The sequence below is a fragment of the Electrophorus electricus genome, chromosome 3 (genome assembly GCF_013358815.1).
Source record: "Electrophorus electricus isolate fEleEle1 chromosome 3, fEleEle1.pri, whole genome shotgun sequence".
Taxonomy (NCBI): Eukaryota; Metazoa; Chordata; class Actinopteri; order Gymnotiformes; family Gymnotidae; genus Electrophorus; species Electrophorus electricus.
Genome location: NC_049537.1, coordinates 19325281 through 19344455, shown reverse-complemented (window position 1 = coordinate 19344455; position 19175 = coordinate 19325281). Strand labels below are relative to the sequence as shown.

General features: G+C 45.3%; 3 protein-coding genes across 4 annotated transcripts; 1 reads left to right on the top strand and 2 right to left on the bottom strand.

Annotated features, from left to right (window-relative positions):
* Positions 1 to 3664: 3664 nt before the first annotated feature.
* cpsf2 (cleavage and polyadenylation specific factor 2) lies at positions 3665 to 12314 on the bottom strand. The gene is made up of 16 exons (XM_027000798.2): positions 12166 to 12314; positions 11955 to 11995; positions 11525 to 11696; positions 11245 to 11404; positions 11016 to 11121; positions 10769 to 10898; positions 10551 to 10666; positions 10281 to 10468; positions 9402 to 9692; positions 9030 to 9130; positions 7768 to 7971; positions 7514 to 7666; positions 6910 to 7135; positions 5994 to 6305; positions 5340 to 5474; positions 3665 to 5127 (listed from the first exon to the last, which is right to left on the bottom strand). The coding sequence occupies exons 3-16, from the start codon at positions 11671 to 11673 to the stop codon at positions 5035 to 5037; spliced, it is 2364 nt and encodes a 787-aa protein (XP_026856599.2). The 5' UTR covers positions 11674 to 11696; positions 11955 to 11995; positions 12166 to 12314; the 3' UTR covers positions 3665 to 5034.
* A 167-nt stretch (positions 12315 to 12481) lies between these two features.
* LOC113571702 (NADH dehydrogenase [ubiquinone] 1 beta subcomplex subunit 1) lies at positions 12482 to 13512 on the top strand. 2 transcript variants are annotated; one of them, XM_027000800.2, is made up of 3 exons: positions 12482 to 12582; positions 12997 to 13141; positions 13260 to 13512. In XM_027000800.2, exons 2-3 carry the CDS (start codon positions 13002 to 13004, stop codon positions 13294 to 13296), a joined length of 177 nt encoding a protein of 58 aa, XP_026856601.2. In that variant the 5' UTR covers positions 12482 to 12582; positions 12997 to 13001; the 3' UTR covers positions 13297 to 13512. The 2 variants fall into 2 exon arrangements, with proteins under 2 accessions (XP_026856601.2, XP_026856602.2); XM_027000801.2 differs by lacking the exon at positions 12482 to 12582 and adding an exon at positions 12610 to 12772.
* Positions 13513 to 13812: 300 nt separating this feature from the next.
* On the bottom strand, positions 13813 to 18759 carry riox1 (ribosomal oxygenase 1). The gene is made up of 15 exons (XM_027000799.2): positions 18687 to 18759; positions 18051 to 18191; positions 17817 to 17971; positions 17617 to 17716; positions 17396 to 17509; positions 16581 to 16687; positions 16348 to 16455; positions 16224 to 16258; positions 15929 to 16107; positions 15684 to 15788; positions 15376 to 15517; positions 14773 to 14893; positions 14528 to 14627; positions 14338 to 14424; positions 13813 to 14235 (listed from the first exon to the last, which is right to left on the bottom strand). The coding sequence occupies exons 1-15, from the start codon at positions 18750 to 18752 to the stop codon at positions 14167 to 14169; spliced, it is 1629 nt and encodes a 542-aa protein (XP_026856600.2). The 5' UTR covers positions 18753 to 18759; the 3' UTR covers positions 13813 to 14166.
* Between the last annotated feature and the right edge of the window lie 416 nt (positions 18760 to 19175).

The window sequence follows — 19175 nt, the reverse complement described above, 5'->3', positions numbered from 1 at the left end:
AAACTATGTCCGACATAAAACATGAAAACATTATGCAGCCTCTGGGCGAAAACAGGCACGCAACACACTCTCCTCGTCCATCATCCCTCATCCACTGCAGCGTCCATCCAATCAGCTCCAGATTGAGAAAAGAACGACAGATTTATTTATGATGACCGGCGCATGTGAACTTTATACATACGGTACATTAGGGTGACACTCCCTTTGCTTCAAATTACACATGACCACAAAGTTAATGCATCTCGCTATGAGTGTAAGTCACAAAATGACATTCTGCACAGCTCAGCCTACAAACGTCAATTTTCAGTTACTCTTAGAGGTTTCTACAATATAGAACAACAAGCAGCATGAATAAAGTGCCAGTTTCAACATATCCAGGATCACTTTAATGTAAATTTGAATCTGACTCATACTTTATGTTAGGATGCACCCCCCCACACAAAAAGCCCCAGCTGGGCCCATAACCTGCTGCTTATAAAGCCAGAAAACTGAAAAAAATGAAGTTTAGGTCCAATCCTACTTTAATCCCATCTCAACATTAATTCTCTCCTTGATCCTTTTCAGTCTGGTTTTCCCTCTCCACGGCACTGAAACTACCCTGGTTGAAATCAGCGAAGATCTCATCTGTGCTACAGATTCTGGTTTTCGCTTCATGTTCTTAGAAATTCTCCTTGAGCTCAGCTCAGCTCAGCGTTTGACACCATTTCCCACTCACTTCTTGTGGAAAGACTTTTCTATAAGAATCAATGGCGCTGTATTCCACTGGTTAAATTCTTTTTCCTTAAAAGTCAACGGGCTTCCCTTTCTCCATCTCAGCTGTGGTATCCCCATGGTGTCCGTTCTCGGCCCTCTTCAACTTATCATCTACCTCCTTCCTCTTGGGTGCATCATTAGACATCACGTAAACTTTCACTGCCACTCCACAGATATGCCACTCTGTACCTCCACTAATGCTCGTGTCTGATCCTCCCTCCAGTTGCCATTCCTGCCTAACAGACACTGAAAACTGGAAAAGCTCAAATCTCTCAAACGTAATGGGCATAAAACTGGAGTTTCTGTTCCTATGTACCAAGTCATCACTTGCCAAAGTCTCTACATTTACTATTACTATATCTAACACAACAGTTCCCCCTCCTCCATTGTAAGAAGTCTCGGTATACTTTTTGATCACATCCTTTCATTTGAATTTCATATCAACTCCACCAGCAATTCATTCTCCTTCCCATACCCATTTTTATCTACACATCTCCAGATTTCACCCCTCACTCCCCCAGTCCAGGGCTGAGATACTTGTTCATGCTCCAGTTACTTCCCAAACTACTGCAATCCCCCCCCCCCTCCAAACTGCTCAAGAAACTGCAGTTAGTTCACAAATTCTGCTGCTCAAATATATACTCACCCTCGCCCCATCCAGAACCCTCATCACTCCTGTCCTGAAACATCTCCAGTGGCTGCCCGTAAAAGGTTCACACAGACTACTAAATTCTCCTCCTCACCTTCAAAGCACTCCATGGATTGGCCCAGTCCGAATTTTCTGACCTCCTCTCCTGCCCCTTTGCTCCACCTGACCCCACCGTTCATTTCTGCAGGTCTTCTCATCAGTCAACCTTTTTGTCAAGCCACTGCAGGATTTCCGGCCTTCAGCCACATGGCGCACTGTTTGTGGATTGCTCTGCCCCTACACTTCAGACCACTTAAGACCCCAAAGCTCACCTGTTCACCGTGGCCTATTCTTACCCACACCTTTTAATTAAGTGCCTCCTAGTTTGCTCTAAGATACCTTCCACTGCCTCTTTGTAATGTGCCCTTGAGTTTCTAGAGACACATGTAAATGTATTAATAATAATAATAATAATAATAATCATCATGAACTCCCAAATCCCATGTAATTGTTACTCAGCAGTCATACCCCTTGGCTGCACAAAACAGCTCTAATCAGCCTAATTAGAACGACCGCATGAAACCAGACCGTAGGCAAATCTGGCAGCGGCGGGTACGGATTAGTATTCGCTGCATGGTGGTTTGCCATCAAGTTCATGACTGCAGGATGGAAAGACCTCCTCTCTCGCATGCTCTCTTATTTCTCTCTTTCCTTATCAATCTCTCCCCTCCCACAGTTGTCAGCGCTACGCTAATGGGTCCGTTAGCTGCAGATGGGCACGGCCTCTCCGTCTCCATCGCTGACGGCAGCGCAGTAAGGGGAAGACATTTGAAAAGGATTAGCCCAGCCCCGCGGCGTGGTACACTGCCAGCGGCGGAGGCAAGTGTGAAAGAAGCATGGCCAGAGGAGAGGGCAGCAGGTCACTGGGGGGGATAAGCGCATGTTCTGGCTGCCGTGTCGCCGAGATGGCCTGTGGTCTGGTGGTCAGAGCACACGTTTACCACCCAGGTTTGAGGCTGGGTGTGGTCGCTGCTCTTTGCTTTACAACACGAATGTGCTTACATTTCTTTGTAGCCTAAAAACTAAATATAGAATGACGGTGCAGGTCTTTAAGGAAGCCTTCAAGTTTTTAGAACTGAGCACAGATTTTTCTAGAACACTAAAGTTAAATATATGGACATCGATAAAAAAAAACTCCTTAAAACATTTTAAAAATCAGACATTCCGTTACAGCAGAAGTGTGTGGCTCTGGTGAGGCAGGACCAACATTGCAGAGTTTAGTGCGCAGTACTGCCACCAATGGAGTTAAATGGCCCTGTACTATGCTATGTAATGGCCTAAGATGTATTCAACTGCAGATGTCAACCCACAATCCAGGTGCTGGATTTTGTAAAACTTTAGTTGGAGTTCCTTGCTGTGCGACACAGTACTGCAGGTACTATTTGGCCACCCCACCCCTTTTACCTAGAGTCAGGTGTGACAGCAAAGTGGCTAGGCAGTTGCTAACTGTTCAGCTACCAAGATGGGATGGAGTTGAATACCTAGTCCTACAGTAACCCCTGTACTGCTTAATTAGCCGGTGGGATGTCAGGTGTTTGGGAGTAGGGAAAACACTTGAATGTGTAGTTCTGGAACTGGGAAACACTTGTCTATATAAATACTCAAAATGTCACAGAAAGAAGGCTGAATACAACGAACATCATCAGAATATAGTCATCAATAACCATCGCTACATCACCATGAAAATATTCAGTTAATGTATAATAAATGCTACATATCAATTAATTGGTTTTCTATTGTCATTACATTGGTACTAAGGGCTTGACTATGTGCTATGTAATATTATTAAATATTAATTCATGAACTGACCACCACACCGTGTGTGAGGCAGGCCACACCGTCTCCAACATGTGGGGTTAAAGATGCACCACCTGGGTCAGTGAAACCATCCACAATGGTTCCCATTCTCTCCCCCAGGGCTCTCTCCCCGAGGTCCTGCCAGCTTAGTCATGTTTTCCATTAAAGCAGTGAAGAGTCAGCATTATGAAAGCAAAGAGGATTAAATGATGGCTGGCTTGGACAGCATCAGTCAAGGTGGAGTCTGGGCAGATGGCGGCAGGCCAGACCCCGGATGATTAGTCCTCTTTCGCTGTAGTAGTTTAAACTGCTGCAGCAAAAAATGACTAAACTACTACAGCGAAAGACAACTAAGCACCCGATAAGCCTCCGTTTAAGAGGGTGGCGTGGTCTTTTAAATCTGGGGTTTTCAACCTGTGGGACACACCCTCAGGGAATCTATCAAGGGGGTACTAGATAATATAATTTTAGATTAAAACACCCACAGGAAAATATTTAAACAGCTGTAAAACTACTCTATAATCTTAATAAATTAATTATTTGCCTGCTAGAGAATGTCTAGAATGTTGTCTCCTAGAGCAGGAATACTTGTTTGTCACCGCCTGATTATCGACTGATTAGATACGCTTTAATTTATCACTCAGTGCCCAAATTCTGACATGCTAACGTCTGATCAAATGGAAAGGCTTGTGAGAAAACGCGAGTGACAGAAGACAGGTCAGGGAAGGACATGTGGATATGTTCTCCATCTTGAAGGAATTTGTAACTGAACATGAACTTGGCTGGAATGCTATTACAAAAGAAATCACTCTTCAAACAAACTTCCTGACATGTTTAGAAATATGTTCCTGAGCATTGAACACAGAAGCAGTGTGACTGGGTTTGTAATCCCTTCATCACCAGTGCGGGGTGCCAACTATCATCAGATCAGCAGGACTCTCTTCTGAAGTGGCTGATCATTAAAGGCAGTCTTGAACCGCACTACCAGTTTTGGCTGTCAGTCAAGGCAGACCCTGAACTGGCAAAACTCAAGAGTACCCTGAACTTAACATGGCTCTGCAAAGCAAAGTTTTCTACACTTATCTACGTCAAAAGCAAGTACCAGTCACAAAGGCTGAAAAACCCTGAACTAGAGGGCTGGTTACCACTGGTATACATTAGGTCAGTTATTAGCATACATTAAAGAAAGCAGGTGGGTTTCATCTTTAAAACAAAACATTCCAAAGGCAAAGCCTCAAACTCTGGATTCAGTGACCGGAGATGTCTTTGAAAAATGTACTGCCATCAGTGTGTCAGCCGGTAAATTTGCTTACTGTGGCATAGAGCCAATAAGAGGAAGCGATGCAAGCTAACATTCAAGTCTTACTGCACCCAACCATAAGGCCAGCAGCTACAACTGGAAAACAGCGCTCTCTGGTGGTCAAACACAAAGTTGGGGTCTAGCCAAATCCCATCGAATTAGAACAAACATGACACATTTTTTTTTCATTCCAACAAAGTAATTTTATCAGAAGACAACAAAAGATTAAAAAAAAAAAAAAAGTCTTAATTTGTCTCCACTTCAGACAACGCTACATGAATGTTTTTCTCAACATTTTGGCAACGTGTGCAAGTCTGGAGTTCAGGAACCGAGAGGTCTTACTGAGCGTGCTCGGACAGAGAGTCCATTCTGGGAAAGCATCTGCCACGCACCGCGGAGTAAACAAGCCATAAAAACAAACGCAGAGACTACAAAAATAAGAAACGGGGACGTGGCTCGGGGCTTGGGCATCCACAGGCCCCTGTAGAGAGGAGCGCTATACCACAGCGTACTGTTGATACAGCAGGTCCCGGATCCGGTAATAATCCTCACACTGGCACCCCTCCAGCCCTATACGGCCAGCCTCCGTCTGAGAGAGAGCGAGAGAGAGAGAGTGTGCAGCGAACAGACAATATGGGGGCAAGAAGGTGAGAGGAAGAGACAGATATATCAGCAAGGTCATTTGCATAAAACTGCTCGGCTGTGATTTGAAGGAGCTGTGCTATGTTTGCTAGACGCCTTTAATACCCAAAACCCTCGAAGCCCCCCAAAAAACAGCACGATGTTGGGCAGAAGTCTCACCCTGCGCACAGCCACCAGGTTGTTACAGACGAGGACTCCGCCCACAAACTCCGCCTGGATGCCCTCCCTTAGCAGGACCTGTTTAAAGTCGGAGAGGCGGGGCTCGTTGATGAAAACTGCCTGGTGGCCCGGCGTCTGCGGGAGAACAGGGCACACGGAGTTAAACAGGGCCACCCGCACAGGACGCTCCACACACGGTCATGGGGGTCCGCTGTCCTGAAGTGTCATGTTTACAGCAGGACATATCAGGACCAGAGTGGACAGGCAGGAGATGCGGCCCCATTTCTCTGTGTGTGTGTGTGTGTGTGTGTGTGTGTGTGTGTGTGTGTGTGTGTGTGTGCGCGCGCGCTGCTTGCAGTGGTGTGTATCCTGCGGCACTCGATCACCCCTCTCACTCTCACTGCTGCTCCTCCGCTCCCAACGGTGTTCCCGTGTTGCACTCACTCACTCACTCTGTCTGTCTGTCTCACTCGTCTTGACTGATTGATTGATTGAGGAACTCAGTACTTCTCTTATTTGCTCCGCTGTCTTTCTGGTATCACTGCTCATTTCATCTCCTTTTTATCTCCCTCACAGACTCCCTGCACCCTCATTCTCTCACTCCTACCAATTTTTCCTCCCCCTCCTCCGATAAGCGTATTCTTTCCACCTCACCTCAGTAGTTGGCAGGGGCTCCAGCGTCGGGATGACATCGTTCTCCTCCGAGAGCTCCCTCTCGTCCTCGCCGAACAGCGTCTTCATAGCTCGCTGCGTCGCCGCGGCGCTGGGCTCCGCCACCAGGTCGGGGGCAGTGTCCATGGCGAGCTCGCCGTCCTCGGCCTCATCCCGGCCGTCACCCTCCTCCGCCAGCACGCCCGTGTCCACCTTCACCACGCGCATGTCCAGCACGCCGTCGATCCACGCCAGCTCTGTGTCTCGGGCCTTGCAGAACTGCAGAGAGCTGACCAGCGAGTCCTTCAGCCTTACCTGCGTGCGAGAGAGCCAGGGCGAGGCCCCATTCAGGCCCTGCTGCTGAAAGGCCCGCTTTCGGACAACGCGTCCTCGGTGGGTCGGTTCGCTTTTACCGGGAGGTGCTAAGTGAGTGGTAGTACAGCCAGAACTCTACTACATATGATCATAAAGGCCCATCACTTTGTTAACATTAAACACAGCACAGAGGTCACATGAATACACCACACATTCAAGCTCCTTCTTGTGCGATGAGCTTATTTTACGTACCCAGCACAATCCGAAGCGTTACCGGAAAAATAAAAGGCAGACAGGAACAGTGAAAAGCTTGAACAAACTTCACCACTCCGTTATTGTAGCTCCTCTGAGCTGTATGGTTCACGTGAGCTTCACCCCAGAGCTCTGCCCTGCCTAGCCAAGAGGTGCTGAAGACTCTGGTGGCTGTTCAGCCAACCCTCCAGGGCCACGGGCTGCAGAGCCCGCGTTTTTTTTGCGGCCATACGGATGCGGTTTGTGTCGATTTCCGTGACGGAAATCCCAAAAACAAAAACAAAACACATCCACAAACACAACAGCGGCTTCCTTAACACATCCCTCGGTACCCGCGCGCCTGGCCCGTTACCTGGTAGATGTGCGTCTCGCTGGTGGCGTCCACGGTCTCCTGAAGCTTGGGGGTGTACACTTTGATGTCTTTGCCGCTGAAGGCCTTGCAGGACTCGGCCAGGTCCTGGCTGGCCTCCGGAGGGCCGCGTACCACCACCAGCTGCCTGGGCTTCATCTGGTTTATGATCTTCTTAATGGAGTCACCATCCGAGCGGCCCTCGTAGTCTATGTACGTGACCCGCGCCCTGCCGACGGGACGAGAAAACAAAGCTCGCGGGAAAGAGCTTTGGCACCCGCCGTTGCAGCTGTATCTACGGCCTGGAGACGCCGGCGCACAAAAGGCGTTAAAGACGATTCAAACTCTCATAAGAACACTCTGTCTTAAGGCTACAGTCCTGTTTCAATTCTCCATTACTATTAAAATCGCTTTTACAAAATGACCGGCTTTCCTCTGTAATCACGATTCCTTTCCGGAAGTGACATGGCTGTGGCAACGGTTTCTTTCCTTTCTTTTTCTTTTTTGGACAGCGTCACCTGTAAGTCAAGGTTTAGGGCACAGGAGGGGTTCGCTGGCGACCCCAAATGCTTGCTCTACACAGGCTGACAGGCGAGGGCGCACTAACTTGATCTCCAGGGTCTCCGTGGCGCACGTGCACTTGGTGGGCACGTCGGACAGGTCTTGGTCCATGGGCTCGTCCCCGTTGGCCAGGCCCGACTCCAGCTTGCTCTTCTCCTCCTCCGTGGCCTGCAGCTCAGGAACCAGGAACTCCTCTGGCCTGGAGAGGCGTCAGTCAACACACGGATGCGCACGTCCCATTTATCTACAAGCAACAACAAACTCTAGCCTTCCTGCACTTCTTTTTGAGGGGACGCCAACCTGATGATCTCCCCGTACTCGTCCCACTTGATGCGCTCCTCGGGCGCAGGGAACATGGGGTAGGACTTCTTGGCCTGCTTGAAGAAGCTGCCCTTGCGGCCGCCCTCGCCCTTCATCATCAGGTCGTGGTGCTTGGTCTTCGCCACGGCCGGCTGCTCTATGTCGTCCTCCATGTCGCTCTCGTCGCTCGAGTCCACGTCCGCCCTGAGCAAGGGAGGTCAGCGGGTTAGTCCGAGCAGACACGGCACTGCTCCTGCCTCTGCCCGCCACATCCATAATAAGTACTGTTTACGGAGTGCACTGTGGTTAGTCCTTAATTTGTGATTAAACCATGTACAGGAGAAAATTCTTTTTTGTAGCCATGACTGAACAAACCATAACATTTTAGGTTATACAAACAGAGCTGGGTATTGTCAGTAACTTCACGACATGATATGAAATCACCACGACACGATATAACACACGAAAGTCTGCTATACAAATTACTTTTAAGGTAAATGGTTAACTAACGTAAATGTTACAAAAATTATGATTAATATTTTTAATAAATAATAAATAAAAAAAATCAACACAACAGTCAATGAGGAGAATAAATTTAAAAGCATCAAAGATTAAAAGAAAACTACTAATAATCCTGAATACAGCTAATAGCTTCTAATCTCCCACTAACAGGAAAGGAGTTCCTGTGTACTGCTAAACTCACAAATGATAAAACACAATGCTAATCTGTAATAATTAAGTTCAGTTTATGAAATAAATAACCAATGTTCACCATCAGGAGCACAAAACCAGACATTGCACCTCAAATTTAGCTGCACTGCTGCCAATGACAATCAACCATGCTAAATCAGCCCAATGATAAAATAGTCTAAATCTATACAATAATCAAGCATTCTAAAAATTTACCCAGTGCCAATAAAGCATTCTAACTTTTAAACTGAGCACTTCTAAATTCAATGTGAGCACTTTTCCACCCACGATTCCCCAAACATCAGATTTACATTTTTTATGGATTTGAGTGCACCTGCTCTTCCATAGTTTTTCCTAGAAGGATGCATTGATTTTTCCTAAAGCAACCCGTTTTGATTAATGATGTGCCCCCTGCTGGATATTTTAAATACTGCATGTAAAGTTGAGGAGTTTCACAATGAGCAAACGATATACAAGTTCATAAATGGCTCACATATCGGTAAAGGTGTATTCATTGGTATATTGATATATTGTACACAGCCCAACATGCACACAAATGCATCGTTACTCACTCTTTTGCTTGTTCAAGTTTTTTAGCAGCTTCTTTCTTCATTTTCTCCTTCTCCAAATATTCCTCCAGTTCCCGACCCTCCAGCTTGGTCCTTTTCCTTATCTGTAAACAAACACCAAATGAACAAATGAGTAAATAAAAGGACTGACTTACTGAATAAATGAATGAGTGAAAGAATGAATGGCTAGCCTGTTCCCTTCAAACAAACCAGGTGAAATGTCAAAGCCGACCAACTCACCAGATTAATTTCAGTTTCGCAAATTTAGCAAAACCATCTTTTAAGCAGAAAAAAACCCCCCACCCCTGTAGACACACACATGCACGCACACACCAAGACACAAATGCACCCTGGCGCACTCTGTACAAAGATTACCTCTAGGTCTATCATCTTCTCTCCGGGGTTGTCTATGAGGTAGCGGGCCAGGGTGCCCGGGGTGGTGCGGTACGTGAGGATGATGGAGTTCTTCGAGTCCTGGCACCACTGGATGAAGAGCTCTCGGGAGAAGCCAGACTCCAGGTCGGGCTGGCTGCACAGCGCCACCTTGGGGCTGGGCACCCGTGCCAGGTCCGACAGGCTGTGGCACAGAGACAGGTGGCGGAACTGGAAGGGGTTGTTCCTCTTGTCCTCGAAGCACCTCATCAGCTTGTCACTCATCCACTCGACCTACATGGACACGGAAGCGCCTGAGATGAGACAGGGCCTTTGTGAGCTTGTTATGACTGGCCAGCTGGTTCCATGCTCCCGGGATCTGTTGGCATGCAAACGCCACTCCTGTACCCTGTTATCATGTGCACGCTCACAGCCATAAAAACTGCTAAATGCACGCCACCACAGTAATCTGCAAACCTGAGGAAACTGCCTATGTTTTTTTTATGGATGTGGTCAATGTTTTTAATTTGCTAGAATTTGTAGCTCTGAGTAGAGCTACTCAGCTTTAAAACACAAAAAACAGCAGCCAGACCCAAACAAGATTTGCAGACACTGGATGAAAGATGGCAAAAAGATTAAATATCACCAAAGCAACAACAGAGGTTTCATCAGGGATGCCCAACTCTGCTCCTGGAGGTCTAAATTGTCCTGCAGAATTTGACTCCAACCCTAATATACCACATGTGGCTCTGCTCTGCCAGCCCTGCCCTCGGTCAGCTGCAGCAGGTGCGCTAGATCAGGAGTCGTCCGCTCCGGGACAGGGCAGATCTCCAGGTGCCGGGGCAGGCATTCCTGCTTTAAACCCAGTCATGGCAGCAGTACCTGGGACTTGGAGAACTCCACCACGTTGTAACTGACGTTGTTGAGCAGGGCCAGGGAGTACACGCCCAGGCCCGCGTCCTTCGTCCTCCAGATCTGGTCGAGCAGCTGGGCCAGCTCCAGCACACGCCCCGCCGTATCCACGGCGATCAGAACGTTACCATCCCCGCGGAGCGTCTCCATGATATTCGCTGCAGAGGAGGAAGTGCGGTGTGCGATTTAAGCTCAAACGCAGTGAGAGGTTGAAGGACTGTGGCCATTTCTTGAACCTACTGAGGAGCTGCTCGTCTCGCTGTTTCCTGCGAGGCTGCACGTAAGCGGCGTTGAAGGAGTCTGTGATGAGGAGGGAGGGCCGGCTGATTGACTCCAGGGAGCAGCCATTCAGGTGGCTGGAAGGGAGGAGCACAGGGCAGAGGCCTGTTTGTGAACTCAGAGATGGCAGGCTTCATCACAAGAGTGCTAGTGCCTTTAGGATCCTTCCATTTACTTACATTTCTCTCTTGTGGTTGAAGTCCACAGCATAAATGATCTCCTCCTCACCATCTTTCACTATTTTCCAAATGGTCCCACCGATCATGTGACCAGCAGGTAGTGGTGTGATGGACAGGCCATGACCTTTCCCTAATAAGAATATGACAGAGGAGACAAGTAAAAGATATCAAACTCCTTTTCCAAACAGGATAAAGCATACAAATGCAGTGGCCAATGTAAAACGCCAATGCGAGTCTTGAAATGTACCTTTCAGATTCACAATCTGTGAGTATTTCAGCTGCTGGATCTTGTCAAAAGCTGAGTCAACATCATCTAACGTGAACAAAGTAAAGTCTTCTGTGTTGTGACGAGACTGGGAGAAACAGACCGTGTCAAAATATGTATATTTTGTGTGCAAACCTACTGAAATCACCATCTCTCCAGATAAATGAAGGGGTTTTTCCCCTCTCCTCCGTGTCATTAGCCACATTTTTACCTGATAAAGGTCATACATGAACATCTGGCCCATCTTATACACAGGTATAGTGGCGTATATAGTGCAGTTGAGGCCCAGTTTACCAACAGCATAGGGCAAGGCACCCAGATGAAGGGGGTCTGGGTGGGAAAGAAGCACAGCATCGACCTGGTGGACATGCCTGCCATAAGACACACACACAAAAACAATACTGAAATAACTGATACCACTGGAATACTAAGAACAATGACAGAAGGATGACATTTAAATTTAGATAATGAAAACTATTAGGCTAACGTACCTTTTCATAGCATCTATGATATCCATTGAGAAACTCTCGTCCCAGCCACAGTCCAAAAGGAAGCGGAACTCATCTACCTGTAACAGGTAGCATAGAGCAGATTCTTCCTGCACGCCGGACACGGCGGTAAGTTTAATGATGGACGTCATTATCCAGGCAGAGATCTGTCACCCTACAACGAAGAGTGAGCAGCGAGATGAGAAATTTGTCCTACTTGCTCAGCGCATCCAATTAGTAGTTCTGCTGAATCAAACATAAAATCAACCCTGCTACCTCGCAATGGATTATAGTCACAGCGCAAATCAACAAAACTCATACATAAGCAGACACAGCAGGTTATTTTGGTGGGTTTAGAATAAGCTAAGCGCTCACTTGCTAATAGCTTAGTTTATCACTACAAAACGTCTAAAAGAAGAAATGTCCAACTTACCACAGTTCAAATGCCTGCTCTACTAGCTCAGACGAAGAAATCTAAAAAATGGGAAAGACTAGTAAATCCACCACGATGGTGGGCTAAGGCATTAGATAGCTAACATAATGAAACGAAACGCACTATGAACGCAACTCAAGGCTAGCTTTTGAGCTACCCGGCTAACTTAACTGAAGAAACATAAAACTAATGTATATAAACATTAGCATACCCGACGATTTGCTACAGTGGCAAGTTGAATTTCGCAAAAACTTTTTTTTTTCTGCCGACAAACATTTCCAAACATGACAAGCTAACATCATTGTTTATTCATTTTGGTGCCGCACAGACCGTACTGCCCGTGTTCGGCCATTTGTGGCACTGCCGCTACAAACTGAGGTCAGTGGAATGTACCACCCGTACTGCTTTAGGAAATAAAATTAATCTACTATTTCAGAATGTGTTCTATAAACCTTATATTGGTTGGAGTGTAACACGTTTTTTTTTAAAATCAAATTGGTATTCGTTGAGTAAAATATGTATCGTCTGATTAAACAGCAAGAATAAAAAAAATTGAGATTTTCAGTTGGTACAGTTCGGTGACCTCTCTACATTGCTTGGAAGTGCGAGACGGGGAAACAAAACCAAGGTAAATAAATTTATCCATCGCAGTTGAAAATAACAGTCATCTGCATGCTCATTTGTGTTCTTTTATCGTTTTAGTTGTTTATTTAAATGAAATGCTGAGTAAACAGATTCTGGTTAAATGCTGGATTTTAGATCGGATTTAAGTTGCAACCTAGTTAGCTTCGCGGCCTATTGGTGTCATTGACTTTTAGGTACGTGGCTAGTTAGCTGAGATGAAATAAACAGCAGTGTGCACACCTTAGCTTGCTAGTCGATTGTAAAAGGTTTCTGCCTTGTAATTGTATTTAAATTGCGTGCCCATTGTATGTTCGTATAAACGGGAGGACGAGATAGCCGAGAGGTCATTTGTCATAAGCATACTTTCTGCGGAATTAGCTCCATGTTCTCGGTGGCTTCATGTGCTCTCCCGTTACAGGCACCATGGTGAACTTTGCAGCTTTCCTTCGCCATCACTGGGTAAACATCCTGGTTCCACTTGGCTTTGTAGTTGGACTCTATCTGGACAGAAGGAATGACCAGAAACTGACAGCGTTCAGAAACAAGAGTGCATTGTACAGCAGGTCTGTGTTTAACGGAACCAACAGCAAATTGCACCCACACTGATTTTTAGTATCAAAAAAGTTGAGTACATCAAATTTGGTCAATGTCGTCTGGTGTAAAAATGCCGTTTCAATGCAGGGAACTGAAGCCCGGTGAGGAGTACACATGGAAGTGACGACTCTCTGCAGATATTTATTGGATCGCCTGCTCTATTAATTTCTGCATTATAACTTAAACTGTAAATTACTTTTCAGTAATGTGTGATGTAAAAATATATAAACAACAAATACCGCTTTTCGTTTTTTTTCTTCCCAGTTTGACTTCTGATACTCCAGCGTCTTTGTGTTCACTGTTCAATATGAATTATTTTGAAATAAATTGAAGCAGTTTAGGTTCTTTTCCAGTTCTGTCCTTTAAAGGTTCAGAACTGACTGTGCTTTTAGGAAATGCTACAAATCTTTGTCTAACAATTATAATCATCTTTTGTTTATCATTTTCAGCACAAAAATGGTTCAAAAGTGATAAAGATTAAAGTTTACCTTAAATATATTAATGAACATTACTACACAAACAATACCAAAATATATTAACACCTATAGATCTCACATTCCTAATATTCTCAGAAACAGTTTAGGACCTATATAAGAAATTATAATTAACAGTAGTTCTGATTAGGTTTTAGTTGTTTGGGTTTTTTTTTTTTTTTGTAAAGCACTGACCTTCCATTTCATTTTTACTAGGCTGAGGGTTCTTCATAAAGGAGAGATGTAGCAGCATGGTGCTTCACATCAGTTCTGCCAACCTTGTTAGAAACGACGACCATTAAAAACAGCATGACGCTAATCAACAGCCATCACGCTAAGCTCAAACTTTAAGGGAAATCATTTACTGCAAAGGTTCTGGATATTTGAGAGTTGTGCTTCAAATACACTACTGATTTATTCTTTTTTTTCCTACATGAAATTAGTTTCCATGGAAAATAAAGGTACAACAAAGACTGTTCCTGTGCTTGGTATACGTCGTCTGGAGTCAACAAATGATCCTTTCACTTTGACATCAAAGGTTCGGATGTGTGGATTACTCCTTTCTCAAACAGCAGCTCTGCCAAAGATACCTGTAAAGCAGAGTCATTGTGCCTTAAACTTGACAAAGCTCACAACAGAAAATTAAAGAACTACTCATCACACTGTTTTATTTTAATCAAAATCAAGGATACCTTGTCCTCAGCTGTCTCACATGGTAAACTGCAAACAGGGACGAACTCTGGGTATGTGTGAATCAGAAACTCCACAGCGTCTGTGTGCTACAGAAGACATGCCAAAGCTGACTAGAGGCAGTCCTGAACATCCCTCTGATTCAGTGTGTTAACAGAAGCATATAGCAGTCTTAAACATCATAGCTCTCACCTCCACTTTGATCTCTATGCTCTTGGGCTCGTCTTTGTGGTAAACCCTGGAGTTCTCGGTGGTGTAGAAAAGGCAGACAGCTTCGCCATCACTGCACAGTCTGAAGATAAACACAACCGGTGTTAAACTTGATCGAAATCTGACAGGGTCATCATCAGGGTAATTAATGACTCCGACTTGCAAAGACCCGAACGTGAGCCCAGAGGCAGACGCTGAGAGTGTGCAGTGTTGTACAGTGAACAGACCTAGCCGCTCCTCCGCGGAGGAGGCGGATTTTGGTCTGCGTCTTTATATGTACAGCCATGTCTACTGTCTCTCCATCGTCCCATCTCACAGGTGCCCCCCACACGCTGCTGGCCTTCTCCTCTGCACACAGACAGACACACACACACAGATAAATGTTACTGATCATTTTTATAGATTTCATCATCATATATTCAACATCCTTCCTTTTGCATGCTTGATCATAATATAGTCCATATTTACAGATGACAGTCTCCACCTACACTAATGTAATGCACTGTTTATGGGATAGCCTACCTGCACAAAAAAAAACCCCACACACATATATAAATAAAACTAGCTGGAGTATCAACACACCAGAAAATGGGAGCATATTATATCCATTTTAGCTTCTCCAAAGGAAGGTCTACTGGCCACCTGGTTAAGAAAAAAAACTGGTACCTTCATAAATTTTTATCATTGCTTCATACAAGGCATTGGGGTTTCAAGGTCAAACAATCTTGCTTATGAGACAGCAAAGCACATGTGGACACTTGCTCATTACTTCTTAGGAGATTGCTTATGTTTACCTTTGCTTTAACAGGTTCTAAGTACCAGCAGGTTACCTGGAGTTAGCAGAGGTGGCAGGCAGTCATGCAGGAACTCCTTTGCCTTCTGGTCCACAGCAGCATCTACTGGAGCATAGGACACAAGCTTCTTCATCAAACCCTGAATGTGGGACAAAAATTTGTCCCTGCGTGGATCCTCCTGCTCGCGCGCGCGCGCACACGCACACACACACACACACACACACACACACACACACACACACACACACACACACGTAAAGGTTCAAGACAGATGCAGTTAAGATTTAAGACACGTTTCTGTTGATGGCACGGCTGAGAACCAGGATTAGTTGGCAAAAGCTCACCTTGTCAGAGTTCTGCACTCCCATGAAAGTGAGGTAATCTATGGGCAGCCCCTTCCTGAACTCCACATCTTCCTCCATTGCTGTCTCCAAAGCTGCTGGCATGACCTAGCGTTCAGACAGAAGAGCTCACCACTTATACTTGGAACAGAACCATCAGACTGAAAGGCTCTCACTCCTCTAGCGGTGTCAGCCAGTGTGTGACACTACAGTGGACAGGAAGCAGCCCAGGACCCGGGAGGACACACCTTGAGGAGCAGGTCTCCCCAGCTGTTTCTCTGAAAGGAGGAGATGGTGATGTGCAGGGAGTGGGCGTCGGGGAGACAGTTTCCCTGGTGAATGATTCCACGAGGCAGGTAGAGCAGGTCCCCTGCCTCCAGTACAACGTCCATTATAGGCTTCCCAATGTCAGCCTGACTGAAATTAGCTTGAAGAGGTGAGAAAGAATGGAATGTGAACATGGGGAGTCTTCAAAGTTTAGCTGAGGTTTTGTGGGTTTATTTCAAAGTGCTGTGCTGTGTCTGCACCATCTGAACTACTTACGACTTGGCACAAGAGGCAACTTTTCATCTTCAGACCTACACAGCACCAGACACACTGATTTTAGTCTACAGTGAACAAGCGACTGGTTGGCATTAGTAGCAATTGAGAGTAAATAGAGACTCACAGTGGGTTATACACTCTCCAGTGCTTCTTCCCTTCCAACTGCACAATAAATGCTTCTATGTCATCGTAATGAGGGGCAAATCCCTGTGTTCCTGCCGGAGTCAGATACCTTCACAGACATGAGATTTAAGGCATCACCTGTCGCCTAATTAGTAAATTAAAAATAAACAAACAGCAACCTACTGTGTTCTGAATGAAACTGATTAGGGTCAGTGCTTGTGTGTTCAATCTTACACATTGGCTCCTGCCATGCTGCTGAATATTTCCTGCAGAATGGAGAGAACGTTCCAGACCGTGGAAGAAAAAGCCTGAGGGTTGAGCATCCTCAGCGAGCACCCACTCTAAAGAGCACACAGAACCCGCCCGTTACACCCTGGAACACACCATACTATGACCGCAAGGTGTTTAAAAAAAACAAAACACAACATTTTGTGATTGGTGTTTGTCATTAAACAAATGATTCACCTCAGCTAACTGATGAACCATTCACTCACTGGAAGAGCAATACACTGAAGTAAATGTGGCAATCCAGGAAGCAACGCGGTTTTCCAAGGCTCTGAGGACTTGGAATATCTCCCTCCTATTCTTTCCTCTCGTTATAAACTGAAATATTCTCTCAAGTTTCCGAGAGGTCAGCTCTGAACTGGCTTGGACCCATAGCTCACTGCAACAGTGCGCCGAGTGTAGCACACACAGCAACAGTTAGAATCTACATCACAAGAGGCTGAGTAAAGATGGCAGAGGGCTGATTTAAAAACACCATTGTCCTTATCCATAATTCATCAGAACAACTTCACAACGCGTCCCTAAACCGTCCGGTCTGTGAAGCAGTATCCACAATGGTACTGCTAATTAGTCAATGACACGATGCAAATGAAACTGCAGCTGCATTACATCAATGAGACAAATACAGAATCTGCACAAGGCAAAGAATGACATATGGCCTGTTATGTTTAGTTTATGTGTAACGCGCATGTATGTAGTAAGTATTAATATTCATGAGCATTTGTATGGTATGCAGGGTGTTGAGACAAAGCACGGTACTGCACCTCGTAGAAATCCCACACTGTATAAGGCAGCGCCCTCCCTGGAGGAGTGTGTGTCTCTCTTCTGCCATTTGCGTAGCTTGTAACATCGAGATTCACCCCATACTGGACGTCGTCCTATTGAACAGCATCCAGAGGATCACTACTGCCACCATCAACCTGCTATCTTTACCATCAACACTTTCCATTGCATTAATTAACAGTAATCCCACCAAACTGCTCACGTTTCTCAAAATGCGGTCAAACTCAGCCGTCGAGAACAGTCCCTTGTAATAATCCGGATTCTGGCGCCTGATCAGGAGGGGCTTCTTCTCCCAGTGCGCTCTGCAAGAAAGAAACAAAAACAAACAGACGACACTACACATCCATCTGCCAGCATGCAATTCCCTGCCTCTAACGTGTACGGAAGCATGCGGAGTCGTACCTGAAAAACGTTTTGGACAGAACGGGACAGAGGAGCCACTGAAACAGCTTGCTGGCCCTGTCTCTGCTGTTGCTGACCTTAACCAGGTCAGTAAGGAGCACGTGCAGGGTCTCGCCACCTACACGCTCGGTCCCGTTCGACAGGCACGGCTCTTCCTGCAAGGCATTATGTCCGCAACCCAATTAAGACAAGAACTAGCACCTCCAAAAGTACGAAATGATTGTGAACACTTACAGTGACGGGTCCTTCCTGATTCTCCTCCTTGTTTGCTCTTCTGCGAGCAGTATGCTTACTTTTGATTTTTTTCCCATTTTTCTCCAATAGCGCTAAGACAGTCTCTTTTCTTTTTCTCGTCCTCTTGACGGATGGACAGACCTGTTAATGAAAATACATGGAAGAAAATAGTGCATTTGACTTACAAAACAAGAGCATGGAAAGTATTCAACTTTAGAGTGGACCTCAGAAGCGGAATGTACATGTAATGATATGCATTTATCCTCAAAGGTACACCAGTACCATTAGGAACAAAGAATCCTTTTGTTAGTATTTTCAACTAACAAATTTTACCTCAATTAGCAAAATACTATCTAAATAATACTTCCAAAATACATATACATAATGATTTACTTTAGCTAATTTTTGGACACTCGTTTGGTCTGCACTTAAATAATTTTTTATGTAAGTAATAACTTCTTGAGCAAATCTACCTGAGTGTCTCTGGTTCCAATCTCTTTAGCTAGCGTGAACGTTTTGCTAACGTGATCTGGCTACAACAACTTTTCCAAACTGATATACCGGGGAGAAACTGACTTAAAGCTATGTCTCCTATTGCGTAACAAATCGTATAATATCTTTCAAAACCATCCATACCTGCATTAACGCCGCTTTTTGCTTGACTGACTGGTAATAGGCAAAAGCTGACATGCTGCTCTCCATGTTGCCACTATTAAGACGAAACACCAGGTTGAGGTTGCCAAATCCCATCTCAGTTTTTGGAATACAAAATGAAATTCAAGCAACAAAATGTCATCAGAAAATCTTCTGACACAGTAGTCCTCCTTCTTAGTCCCCGGGATGGGTGTACGGTTCTCTATACAAACTAACATGGTTATATTCGTGAATCACCGGATTATTTGAATCATGCCACTCGAGTATGGAAAGCAAAAATAGCTCATTCAAAAACGTTTCTCATATCTTAACGTAATGTTTGAGATTGGGTTATTGATAACATACCTCTGTTATTACACGTATAAATACAACCTTAGTTCTAAATGATATGTCAATCTAAGAGATCAGATTTCACTTCATTTATGAATTCATGAATTCTTTGCAGAGTGTGCCAACTTCAGTGAATGTAAA